This window comes from Rattus norvegicus, chromosome 1, assembly GCF_036323735.1.
Source record: "Rattus norvegicus strain BN/NHsdMcwi chromosome 1, GRCr8, whole genome shotgun sequence".
In the NCBI taxonomy this organism is placed as follows: domain Eukaryota; kingdom Metazoa; phylum Chordata; class Mammalia; order Rodentia; family Muridae; genus Rattus; species Rattus norvegicus.
In genome coordinates this window covers 50,515,929-50,529,779 of record NC_086019.1, presented here as the reverse complement: position 1 = coordinate 50,529,779, position 13,851 = coordinate 50,515,929, and the positions used below count along the sequence as shown (strand labels likewise).

Genomic DNA, 13,851 nt, shown 5'->3' with positions numbered 1-13,851 from the left:
CACTCAGGAGACCCGAGGGGGCTATTTACGTCTCAGCCATGGAGCCTGTAGCTGGAGCGGATAGACAGCCAAACACACCCTGCTCCCTTGATTCATACGGGTGTTATACTGGATTTAGAAAGAATCGCTACTCTCCCTTGTGTATGCGCGAACCCTAAGGAACTGAAGGTGACATTATGTAGCAGTACTCAGTAACTGCCCACATTCCCAAGGAAGAGGCTAAAAACATGTGGAAGAGACTCTGAAGAGAAGTGAATAGAGCTCTGGGAGAAAACAGCTGCCGAGCTTGCCCCTGGCTTTGAGCTCCTGGGTTTAAGCTCCCAGAACAAAAAAAACTAAAGGGCCACACATGACAAACTACACTCTGCAGGTACTAAGTTTGAAAGAGACACTCAAAATGTTTCCAAGCAAGTCTGCATACAAACAGAGCATAATTATAGGCAGGGGATAGGTGAGAAGGGCTGGGAAGTTCAATACTCTTGAGGAACTCTAAAGAACAACCTTAGAGATGGTCAGAAGCTGTATGGGACGCCTCTAACACAACCTTAGACCCCCTCTGGCACTGGCAAAGTGCTAGTGGCCCCAGGATGCTGATACAAAGGCCATTCCACGAGGTAAATACCAGACTGGGATGATTGATCATGCACCAGTGAGCGGCCCTGAGACCCCAGTGTCTCTCAGCTCTCCTAGACAACTCTTATCCTATTAAGATATAAACTCTCAGCTGGGTAGAATTAAAGTGTTGCCTTTACTCCCAGCACTTGGGAGGCACGGGCAGACAGATCTCTGGGTTCAAAGCCAGTCTGGTCTACAGAGTGAGCTCCAGTTCAAGGACAGCCAGAGTGACACAGAGGAACCCTATTTCCCCTCTTTTCCCTCACCAAACAACAAAAAAAAACTACACTAACTAACTCATTCTAGGAGGCTGGACAGATAGCCAGCAGTTAAGAGCACTTGCTGCTCTTGCACAGGACTCATGTTCAATACCCAGCACCCACATGGAGCCTCGGCCATTTGTAACTCCAGTTCCAGGGAATCTGATGCCTTCTTGTAGCCTCCAAGGACACCATGAAGGTATGTGGTCAACAGACATGCAAGCAAACACAATACTCAAACACATAGAATAAAAAAAACTTTCTTAAATTTTTTTTCAAAGAAATTAATTCTACTGCAGTTAGAGACCAGCCTTTTTTCCGGGGGGTGGGGGGGGAGGAATCAATTCTCACCCAGGCTGCTCACAACAGCCTGTAACTCCAGCTCCAAGGAATGTGAGACCCTCTTCTGGCCTCCGCACGGCAAACACAATAGGCACACACACGCCACTTTAAAAATAAAGTGTAAAAAAAATGAATTCTAAGGCAAGGGCTGCAGGTCTATGATGGAGTACTTGCTTAGTATGCCTGGGCCCTAAGTTGGATTCCCCTGAACCAGCCCCTTCAAAAGAAACAAATTCCAGTTATCTAGCAAGACCTCGACTACCACAGCACTAGACCAACTATGCTAACTGTTGGTCACAGCAGCCCAAAATCCAAAATTTCCTGTTCTAAATGCCCCCCCCCCGCCTGCTATTGTTTAAGGGGCACCCTTCCTCCATGTCATGAAGCTACTGGGGCAGCAATTTATCTTTGGGTAGCTAATTGGTCTATAAACCGCAGTGCAGCAGTCTCTCCCTCCAAATACTCTCCAATATGAGAGATGGAATTCTGGTCAGCTCGCTCTCCTTACAATAGCAAGTCCTACAAATTATTAAGTCCAGGTGAGAACAAGACTCTCCGATACAAAGGACTACAGAGCCTGTAACTACCACTAGAAACATGAAGTTTGACTCAGAAAGTAGGCTCGGCTTTATTTCATTCTGACTCACTTATGAAAGTCAAGGGTAAACGCTGATTTTCTCCCCGCTTCCTTCTTATCAAAGTTTTTAGAGTAAGAAAATATTTGATTTCCCTCCGCCCTAAATAACCCAGAGGAGGCCAGGCCCCAAACTAATGGTATTGGAAGTTCTCTAGGCCCACGAGTCTGTGTCCAACACCTACAAACTTCGACAGAACTGGAGATTATACAACCTTGGATCCCAGAGCAGAAGACTCCACTAGAATAATCTACTCTGGAGACAATGACATCATGTGAGCAACCACCCAGGAAGCTAACTGGGAGAAGTGAAGGGTAAAGTCTTGAAAGCCAACACACATGACCACCTCTCAACCTTCGTCAAAAGAAGAAAAAGCATCACCCACTGACAAATGGCTACTTTAAATAGGAAAAAATGAGAATTGTCATGGAAGGGGTCACTCTGCAATTGAAACCACCACTACCCAACTCCAAGACCATCGCGTGGACTCGCACTCCCTGGAGACTGCACACTAGAGGGGATGCCTCCTAAGCCCAGCTGCTGGAACTTCAATGGAAACGTGCAGCGGGACAAAAGCCCAGCCGTAGCTCTGCCCCCTGCAACTTACGACGGGCACACTGGGCATCGGGAGTCGCACAAAGCCGCCCGACTTATGACAGCCACAAGTGGCCGGACACGGGGGGCTCCGTGGGCCAGCGCCACGGTGGGCGCATCCTCCTGCGCCGCCGCGGCCACCACGCGGGCAACTTTCCCGCGGGGGCGGGGCGGGGCGGCGGTCTGCGTGTCCCCGGAGCCCTGCGCCTGCCACGCAGGACACCCACCTGCACAAGGCGTCCAAGTCCACGGCCTGGGCCTGCGCGGAGCCCGCGGCCGCCACGAGCAGCAGCAGCAGGAGCGGCAGCAGGAGCGCGACGCGCGGCCCGGAGGGCACGGGTCCCGGCAGAACGGCCCGCATCGCGTGTGGCGTGGGGCTCACGGCGGCTGGCCGTTCCGAGCCGCGCCTGGGACACGATCGCGCCGCAACAGCGGAGTCGAAGCTGCAACGGGAGCTGGAGGGAGAAAGAGGAGAGAGAGCCGGAGCCAGGGGGGAGTGAGATGAGGAGGCGCTCCGTGGCCGTCCCCAAAGCGTCACGTGACCGGAGTCGGCCCGCCCCTGCCCCGCCTCCTGTCACGTGACGTTCTCGTTCAGGTGCTCTCCGCCCAGCCCCGGGTCACATGAGCATCGCAAGCGCGCGGGACAGGAAGTGTTGTGGGCCGGGCACGAGCGCCAGGTACCTACTCGAAGCCTGGCAACCCCAGGGTTTGGTCACGCGCAGCGAGGGGTGACGCCTCAGAGCCCAGACCTCAGTTTCCCCGTCCAGCACCCTGGTTGCGTCTGCGCTTGGGCGCTTCCTAACTCTCTTTTTCAACCGAGACCAGTACGGTGGCCGAGATGGAGTTAGGTGGAAAGGCCCAGGTTGATTCTTAGTGTTGCAAGTTGATTCAGAGTTAACAGGTCAGCTTTTCTAGAATCCTGCGTGGGAGTTTCCGACTGGTGCCGGGAGGGCCTCACAGGAGCTCTGTGGAAGTGTGATTTCCCAAGCAGGGCTTTCTGCAGCAAGTCAGGCGACCGTGATGAACTAATATGCAGTGTACAGAAAACCAAAGTGTAACAAGCAAATCACACACACACACACACACACACACACACACACATACACACAAAACTTTTGGTGTGAAACTGCTGCCTATGTAGCTCAGACAGGACTGGAGTTCGGATCCTTCCGAATGCTGGGTTTACAAGCGTGTTCCACCACCTCTGTTAACAAAGTTTTATTGTTCTGTAAAGATCTATGCAGCACCCATATTATGTAAGGCGGTGACCTAGTGAAAGTAAAATAAATATGTGGCTTAGGAAATGGCTCCGTCTGTAATGTGCTCCAGAAGCATGAGGCCTGAACTCAAGTCCCGGCACCCATATAATAAAGTCTGTAGCTGCAAACCCCTGGAACCTCTGTGGGGAGGCAGGGATGAGGGGGATCTCCGATGTTTGCTGGCCAGCCAGTCTAGCTGAATCTAGCCAGGTCCGGGTACTGTCTCGAAGAGATGGAAAAGTAAACAAAACCTCTGGCCTCCAAGGGAGTTTGCAAGCATACACACAGGAAAGAATAAGGTAATTCTACTGCGTGTGGTAGCATGTACCTTTAATCCCAACAGTTCGAAGGCTGTTACATGAAGACTAGTCATTGCTACATATGAGACCCTGACACACACCTCAGAGAGAGAGAGAGAGAGAGAGAGAGAGAGAGAGAGAGAGAGAAATTGATTGATTCGCTATACTGAATAGCCCAGAGCTCCCTAGATGTCTACTGTTGTCAAGAAATCAAGAAGAGGTGACTGGGCGGGAAGACAATCCGGGACTGTGACACCAGGGTTGATCAAATGATCTAGCTAGCTAGACGGATATTCCATTCCTTCACTCCACGTGCGTCCCTCCAGGAGCTGCCTGCTGGAAGAAGGACCAATTGTGGGTCCTGGGTACAGGAGTAATCTTCTGATAAAAGTGGGAGTTCATGTTTGCCTTCACGTTAGAACTACTGCAGGCAAGAGTTATTGAAAAAAAAAAAGAAGAAGAAGAAAGAAATGAAGAGTTAACTATGAACCAGAATGTTTACCTCTACTCAAAGTATCACCCCCAAAATACATTTTCTTTTGATGACTTGGAAATGGAGCACCCGTAAACCAAGCCCTTGATGAAGTCTATGTCCCCAGGTGGTGGCACTACTGAGAGATGATTAAGTCATGACCTAATCAATGAAGTAATCCATTCATGTATTCATGATCTGATGGTGTCTCCTAGTTAGCTTCAGCTCTCGATGTGACACAGCCCAGAGCTGTCAGAGGGAGACTGCCCCATGGGCATGTCTTTGGAACATTTTCTTGATCAAAAATTGTTAGACAAGGGCACAGCCCACTGTGAGCAGTACCATCCCCTAGACAGGGAGTTGTGGACTGTATAAGAAAGCAAGCTAGGCAGAAGCTAGGGAGAGCAAGCTGGGACGCAGTATTCTTCCGTGGTCTCTGCTTCAGTTCCTGTCTCAGACCTGCCTTGAGTTCCTGTCCTGATTTTTCTCAGTGATGGACTGTGACTTGATATGTAAGCCATTGTAACCCTTTCCTCCCCGAGTTGCTTCATGGAAGCTGGTATCACAAGTTTTGGGAGAGGGGAGGGAAAAAAAAACACTTTCCTCCCCAAGTTGCTTCATGGAAGCTGGTATCACAAGTTTTGGGAGAGCGGAGGGAAAAAAAACACTTTCCTCCCCGAGTTGCTTCATGGAAGCTGGTATCACAAGTTTTGGGAGAGGGGAGGGAAAAAAAACACTTCAAGAAGCAGGTAAATCTGCTTCTTGAAGTGATGACATGAAAATTTCAGTGAAGCTGAGTTTTAAAGCACAGAGTCACCTCACAGGTACAGGATGAATGCGTCAAAAAATATTCCTTAAGTTTTTAAAGTAAGAACTGAGAACATGTTCAAACCGGCTCAAAGCAAATTAAAAAAAAAAATCTAACACAGAAAATGGAAAGTTGAGAATGAAGAAAAAGAATTAGCCAATGGACGAAGAGTTGGTTAAAAATCAAATACTTATCTGACTCAGACACAACTTGAATTTCTCACGTCAAACAATTGAATTATTACCAACAATATTCTACAACTTACAGAGTTGTAAAATACCTAATGATGATGAAAAACACAGATAGATTCAAGGGACGGGTCCCCTTCTCGTACCATAGTTTCAGTTCTCCATAGACCATGACATATTAAAAAGACTAAACGTAAAGAATTAATGATTTGTAAGCGTTCAATATCCTATTAATGTATTATTACCATTGTTATAGTGTGTATGGGAGTCGTGTGCTTTTATTGCCCGTTTTATAAAATAAACTCAGCGGCTGGAGACAGAGCTAGAGATTGAAAAGCACCTATGCTTGCAGAGGACCCAGTTTCAGCTTGCAGCAGGTGGCTCACAATCACTGGTAACTTCAGTTTCAGGGTATCTAACGCCCTCTTCTGGCCCCTGTGGGAACCAGGCACACATATGGTACACATAAACACTCATACACATACACTCATACACTTTTGTAAATTTTTTTAAAGTCTTTATAAACTGTCATAGGTATTTATTGGTAAAAAACACACATACACACAAACATGCATAGACACACACACACACACACACACACAGTTGTTTCATGTAAGCACTAGGGTTTGCAATGTAGCCCCTGGAAATAAGGGATTGAAAATCCAAAAGGATTTATTCAATAATACCTAGCTTTCCATTGAAACTCACACACACACACACACACACAATTGTGTGTGTGTGTGTGTGTGTGTGTGTGTGTGTGTGTGTGGTGCTAAAGATGGAACCCAAGACCTTGACTCTCACCAGGCAAGAGGCTTTCTCTACACTTACTCACTTTATATCCCCAGCCCTAACCAAAAATACTTTGATCTATTTCAGTCTTTCACAATGCTCTTATACAATTCGTAAATTCGTACCATGACTTATGTGGCATCCTTACCGAGAAGTTCATTTTAACTTCCTGAACAGATCTAGAACAAATCCACATAGCGAAGCACTATTGACAAAAACTGAACAGAAGGATCCCAAACTGTCAATGCTCGGAAAACCTCCACCGCCCTCCCTCGAAAGCAAGACGCTGTCCTAGAGCAGTGGGTCATGCTGTGGCCTGTGGGTCTGATCAGACCACACAACTATTCTGTGAATATTTTTGTTGGGATGGAGCCATCCCCATTGCTTCTGCATTGGGCTGGCTGATTTTGCCTACATTAGCAGAGATAATAGAAACCATGGCCTGGAGAGCCTGAAGTATCTACATTTAACCATGACCCTCACCAGAAAACTCACCCAACACCTCTTTGAGGTTACCAGTTCCCGGTACCCAGAGTGTTGTCTCTAAACCAGCAGTTCGGGTGTCGTCTGCCAGCCTGTTAGAACTCTCAGTTCTAGAGGGCTAGAGAGATAGCTCAGTCGTTAAGCATGCTTCATGCCCTTACAGAGGACCTGAGTTGGGTTCCTGGCACCCAGGTTAAGTGGCTTGCAACCACCTACAACTCCAGCTCCATGGGATGGCACCCTCTTTCAGACCCTGCTAGCAGCTTCGCTCACATATGCACAGACACGCAAGCATATTCACATAATCTTAATTACTTTTTGGAAATAGATTTATGCTATGAAGCTCTTACTGGCCTATAACCTGCTACGGAGACCAAGCCGATTTTGAACTCAGATTGTCCAGCCTCTGCCTCCCAAATGGTGAGATTAAAGGTGTGTACCACCACACGTTGGCCAAAGCTAAGTATTTTCTTGAGAAAGAGGAAAACACTAACTTAAGTATATTCTTATAACCCCAGTACTCCTTGGGTACAGCTAGGTCAAGAGTTCAAAGCCAATACAGGATATGTAGTAAGACCCTGTCTAAAAAATCTGGAGATGAGTCCAGAAATTAATCTGTGCTAGAGACTGAACCCAAGGCCTAGTATATGCTGAATAGGCAAACTCTCATTAACTCACGCTGCCATTGTCTCTCAGAGCCAACATTCACCCTGAACTCGCTGTGCAGCAAACATGGCTTTGGCCCTGAATGCTGTACCCTATGCTCGCATTCCAAGTGCTGGGAATACAAGAGACATCACACCTGGCTCCAGGGAGCTGTTGCACACGGGAAAATTTAAAAAAGACTGTTGAGAATTTTAAGGAAGACTAAAGGGATGAGACAATAAAAGACAACGCAGGGTCCTCACTTGGAGCCTGGTACTGAAATGGATACATTTTAGTATAATTTGTTAGGCATAGTAAGTAATTCCAGCTCTGGAGCAAGCAGTTGGCTCAGACATTTAAAATCGTCTTCAACTACCTAGCATACTCCAGGCCGGCCTGCACTATAGGAGAGCCGATATTTAAAATTAAAAGTATTATTTTTTAAAAGCAAGGTAAACAAACAAAAAATTAGAAACGTCACACATGGTGGTACATCACTATAATCCCAACACTTGGGAGGCACAGGCTGGCAGATCTGAGCTTGAGGCTGGGCTGATCTACAGAGTGAATTCCAGGACAGGGCAGACTGGACTACACAGAGAAACTCTATCTCAAAGCCAAGAAAAAAAAAAAAAAAAAGAAAAGAAAGAGAAATCAAAGAAACACTATCTCTCAGAAGTCTAGAAGATGTACACAAGACTCTCTTTGATGGCTTAAACTATGTCCCCTTGTAGACATGTAAGAGCCCTCAGCCTTCTGCAGAATGCGTGTGTATTTGAAAATAGAGTTAGGGATGGATTAGCCAAGATAGTCAATATGCCTAGTGTTTTATAAGAAGTAGGCAAGAGGGGTTGGGGATTTAGCTCAGTGGTAGAGCGCTTGCCTGGCAAGCGCAAGGCCCTGGGTTCGGTCCTCAGCTCAAAAAAAAAAAGAAGTAGGCAAGAGACAGACTCAATGAGAACAACACGAGGATGTCACTCAAGGGGAGGGGCGACGCCTCTGCGAGCCAAAGGACTGCCTCAGATCACTGGTAACACAAGAAACTCAGAGAATGGCATGGGATCAACATCTCCCAAACCTAAGCAAGAGCCAGAGACTGCCGCCACCTTCATTTTGGACTTCTGACCTCCAAAAGCCTGAGGAAGTACTTAGTAGACCTCCTCTTCCCTTGATACTTGGCTATCACCACCTAGGACACAAACAGGCTCAGAATCCAGGTGGCTTGGCCACTGTATCATTATGTTGGCTCATCTTTCTGTTCCTGCTGTCTTGGCCTGATGCTAGAACCACAGCTCAAGTGGCAGATCACCTCTGTTTCCTGGGGGGGGGGGGGGGTGCAGTAATAGGTCAGGCAAAGCTAACCCTTGCCTTGTGGAACGCTAAAGCCCCAAGCTGTCAAACTGACAGTGTCCAGAGTACCTTGTGAATCTCTCAGATAGAGGCTTAAAGAAAATTCCAGACACTTTCCAGAACACACAGGAAGAACCTGATTGTACGAAGATTCTGGGAGTGCTTTTCCATTCCTTCCATTGTCCCTTGCTTTCAGTGATAAATGAACTGTTTTTCTTTTTTCAAAACTCAACTGGAGGTCCTATGGCCTAGCTCAGTGGTACAATACTTGCCTAGCTTTGTGTAAGGTTCTGGGTCCAATGCCCAGCTTTGCAAAAAAAAAAAAATGTAATAGATAACATTTCATTAATGTTAGTGTGTGGGTTGACATATTGGTATTTAGCTATGCAGAAAAAAACCTCTGTATTCTTAGGAGATACACACTGAGCATGAGCGTTTTCAATGTTGGCAACTTTCGAATGCTTTGGGAAGCAGAAAGCTGATCTTAAAAATGCTTCAGTCGATGAAACTGTTATTGGTGACCTTGTACTGTGGTATAACCTTTTCTGAAGCTTTGACTTTATTTTCTTTCAAAATGAGAAGTCGAGAATGAGAAGAAACAAATCTCAGATAGCTTTGGAGATGAGCCCAGGAGAGCAGGTTGAAAATACAGAGAAAGGACGCGGAAGGCGGTTGAAAGTCACCGGCCAAACAAGCCACGGAAGACCTGCCTTTTATACAAGGTCTTTAGAGAAGTCACGTGGGAATAGAGAGAAACTATTTTTGGCTGAAAATGGTGCTAAATCCTGAGCTTATAAAGCATAATCCCTTCCTCAAGCCGATCAGGTTCAGATGATAGTTCATTTAATATAAATTTGGGGGGAGATGTCTTCTAGTCGTTCTCAGAGGCTCTAGTTCTTTAAGAACGGTGCGTGTTATTAGTCATAAGATGGAAATGCTGGCAGGTGACAGCAGTACACGCTCTGTCAAAGCCACTCTGATACCCCCTGCTCCTTAACAGTGGCCCATTGGCCTGGGCCCTTTTGTTCTCCTCATTCACGAAGCATGAGCAACTCACACTCGAAGAAGCGTGAAACAGAAAACAGAAAACAGACAGTTTTCTGTAGCTCACCAACTGCCCCTTCTCAGAGAGACCCAGAAGTTCCTGAGCTGGATCTACACACACCTCTTTAATCCTAGAATTCCAAAGGCAGAGGCATTCAGATCTCTGAGAGTTCAAGGCCAGCCTAATCTACATATCGAGAGTCAGGCTTGCCAGGGCAACAAAGCCACACCCTGGCAGAAAAAAAAAAGAAGAAAAGAAAGTTGAAGTGGAAACTTCTAGTTTCTGTGGAAAGTTAATGATGTCAAATGATGGCTTGCTGGGGCACACAGGTGAAAGGCTGTCTTGCTGAAGCAAACACGTACGTGAAAGAATGTTTTCCTCAAGCAGAGACAACACGTGAAAGGGCCCTTGATGAAGGAGTACACTAGGACCCCACGGACAGTGGGAGACAGCACTGAGCGTTGGTTTGGTTTGCTCCGCTTCGCCGTTCTTCACTACAGATACACATGTATTGGTTCGCCTTACATAGCATTGTTGAGCTCGACTTGTGATAACACTGCCATGGAGAGAAATGTGCCCAAGAACTGCTTGGGAGGTTCCTGGCCACCTCCAGCCAGTCAGTGAGCCTGGTGGTTTCTTCAGGATTGAACTACAGCTGCCTGGTGTCTGCTGCTGAAAGGACTGGACTGGAGCTGCTGGTTCGTGCCTGGTGTCTGCCTGCCTAGAGGACTGCTCTGCAGCTGCTGAGTCCTATTTGGTGTTTGCTGTGAGACTGAACTGCTGCCCAAGAAGATCAAGCACACACACACACACACACACACACACACACACACACACACACAACTATTGCTGAACAGGTCCACTTCTCCCATATCCTAATAACTTTTCTCCACCACTACCGCTGCTGGGTGGTGGGCTAGAGGAGTGGTTGAACCCTTATTAAAAGTAGATTGCCACACACTAATGCCTACAGAAAGTTGAGAGAGACTCAAAGTCAAGAGAGAGGTGGTCACTGTGATACAGACTCATCTTGTTGCAGGATTGACTGAAAACTGCTTCATTCAAAGGACCAGGGTCAGCCTGGTATTGTAGACACTCCTGTAATCTCAGTCCCTGAACTCCCAAAGCGGAGGCAAGAGGACTGCCCTGAAATCAAGGTCATCTGTGCTTACAGTGAGTTCCAGATCAGACTATGCTATGGTATGAAACTGTCTCAAAACAATAACTAGGTATGGCAGCCTATGCTCTAACCCCAGGAGGGACGTGGAAGCAGGAGGCTCAGAAATTCAGGATTATCCTTTGGTACACAGTGAGTCAGAAGCCAGCATGAGACCCCATCTTTGAACAGAGAGAGGAGCTGGGTGTGGCGGTCCATGCCTTTTAATTCTAGCACTTAGGAGCCAGAGGCAGTCAGATCTCCGAGTTTAAGACTCACTCACCTGGACTACACTGAGAGTAGGGTCACGCAGTGCGACACTGTCTCAGAGTACTAAGACTCTTTGTGTGTGAAGGGGCCATGGTGTAGTTACAGTGGTCAGAGAATGACTTTCAGCAGTCAGTTCTCTCCCTCCACTGTGGCTTCCTCAGATCAAGTTATGTGACTTTTATTGGCTTATGCATTCTGTCAGCCCCAGACAGTCAGAATTTGTAGTGAGAACTTTGATTTCATTAAAACCCAGTTATGTGGATATTTTTGTTTTAATCCCAGGTGTGGTATATGGGGCTGCTTCACATCGTCCACAGATGCTGAAGTGCTGTAGGGGTGGTGTGCGTTTTTTGCCAGCTGGACGTAGTTGGTTGGAATTCTGGAGGCTCTTGAGAGGGCATAAATGCCAGAGCCCCAAGAGAGCCTGTGATGGCTGCTGCTTCGTTGTATTAGCTGTTTTACTGGATTGGAGATCATCCTGACGATGGAGATTGGACTTGCCCCCAAGAAACCGAAGGCCCCTGGTCAACAGGAAGTAGTCTAAAGAGGTCTGCACCTTCTCCTCTGGTCTTCTTTCTCCCATATCTCGTTGAGGGGTTGGCCCCAAGAAGCATGACAAGAGTTAATATGACAACGTGTACTCTGGATAGTTTTATGTCAACTTGACACAGCTAGAATTATCTGAAAGAAGGAATCTCACCTGAAGACAAGGCCTCAATAAGATCCAGCTGTAAGGCATTGTCTTAATGAGTGACTGGTGGGGGAGGGCCCAGCTCACTGTGGGTGGTGCTTGTAGTCCTGAGTTCTATAAAAGAGCAGGCTAAACAAGTCATGTGGAGCAAGCGAGTAAGCAGCACCCTTCTAAGGCCTCTGCATCAGCGCCTGTCTCCAGGTTCCTGCCCTGTTTGAGTTCTTGTCCTGTCTGAGTTCCTGTCTGGTTTCCTTGGGTGACGAACAGCAAATGTGGAAGCATAAGCCAAATGAACCCTTCCTCCACGGCTTGCCTTTGGGTCGTGCTGTTTTGTTTCATCGCAGCAATGGAAATTGTGATTAAGCCACCAGGTGGGGTGGCTCACACTTGTAGCCCCAACGTTTGGGAAGCTGAGGTGGCCATGTCATGTTCCCAGGCTAACCTGAACTTCACAGATCTAGGCCAACGAAGGATACAGAGTGAGAGCCTTCCTCAAAGGGGAAAATGTGACGAGAGAGAGAGAGCTAACAGCCTTTTCTCAACAGTATGTTTTCCAGTTGGTGAAAATCTGGTTAGGACTAGAGTCCTGGCCTATAGCACGGAGTGGAGAAGGGAATAAGCGGGTGGAGCTTGCTGTCTTCTGCAGGCTCATGACCCCCTTCTGGCCGGCAAAGGATAGCTCCAGATTGAGAGCTTGAAGGTCCTTGGCTTTACAACCAGAGCCAATACTGTCAGCCCCATCCTGACAGTAGAACTTGCTGGGCAATAACCTGGGGCCTTCTGTCCAATAAGATAAAACAGGAGAGAGGGTTTTATACAAATTAAAGAATTGCTTTGATCAGATTGGCCTGTGTCCATGTGGGCATTTTCTTGGTTGCTAGTTGACATAAGAAGGTCCAGCCCACTGTAGGCAGTAAGATCCCTAAGGTGATTGGCTGCACTGTACAAGACAGAGGAGCAAGCCAGGAAGCAATGTTCCTCTGTGGCCCCAGGTCCCGGCCTTGAGTTCCTGCTCCCATTGCCCTCAGTGACTGACAATGACCTGGAAGTGTAAGACAAACTTTCTCCTTGGTGGTGGTGCTTATCATAACAGCAAAACCAGAACTAGATCGGCAGCCAACACCATAGGAACAAGATGGAAACCGCCAATATCCTGGTCCCCACTACTGATCACTCCCTTCAAACCTCGGAAGCACAGACCAGTACGTGATTGTTGCCTTGCAGGAGACTCAGTGCTCACCAAGGCCACGTGTGCCAGTGATGGGCTCCAAGTACGCCCTTCACCCTGTACGTCATGCTTTGTGGCAGACAGCTCGCTTGCCTTTAGTTTGCCTGTTAAATGAGCACAACACTAAGCTTCCGAGCTTCCCAAGGGCATTGCCGAAGAGGGTTTCCTGGAGTGCCGGGCACATCACTCAGCACAGTGTATGCTGGTCATCCGTTCTGGACTTAATGGTACCAAGTGGCATCGAGTTGTATGACACTTCTTGAGAAGATGTGAACAACTGCCTACTCATCGAGATCATGTCCTGAGGACAAACCAAAGAAATCATCCCACCTGAGCCCAGCTTGGAGAGCCAGTGACTTTATAGAAGGGGGTGACCTACAGGACCATGGGGGACTCTAGACGGCTGCATCATCAAGCCACTCCACCATGAAAGCTGCATCCCTGGATCTCCCTGCACAGCATGCTGGTAGCCCTACTGACAACCCTCTCCCTGAGTGTGTTTACTGCTCAGAGGACCTTGGGGTGGAGCCTTAGGCACCTTCCAAGGACCTGAGCTTCCTGGATCTTATGAGGCCCCATCCTTCCTCCAGGAGGGAGTGTGTCAATAGAAGGAAATGGCTAACAACCGTGTTCACTGCAACCACAGACCAGCTCCAGCAGAGCTCATGCAAGGCGCTTCTGCTCCATGTTGGGCTGAACCACATTTCCTGTGAGATCTG

At 47.7% G+C, this 13,851-nt stretch overlaps 1 protein-coding gene and 1 long non-coding RNA gene across 2 annotated transcripts in view; one reads left to right on the top strand and one right to left on the bottom strand.

Moving 5' to 3' along the window:
• Window positions 1–2,902, bottom strand: part of Igf2r (insulin-like growth factor 2 receptor) — an 88,388-nt gene extending 85,486 nt beyond the window's left edge. The window contains exon 1 of the mRNA NM_012756.2: window positions 2,674–2,902. Within this exon, the coding sequence (NP_036888.2) occupies window positions 2,674–2,807 (134 nt within the window). The 5' untranslated portion in view covers window positions 2,808–2,902. The remainder of the gene's footprint in view (window positions 1–2,673) is intronic.
• Window positions 1–13,851, top strand: part of LOC134482693 (uncharacterized) — an 85,385-nt gene that overhangs the window by 27,100 nt on the left and 44,434 nt on the right. The window lies entirely within an intron of this gene.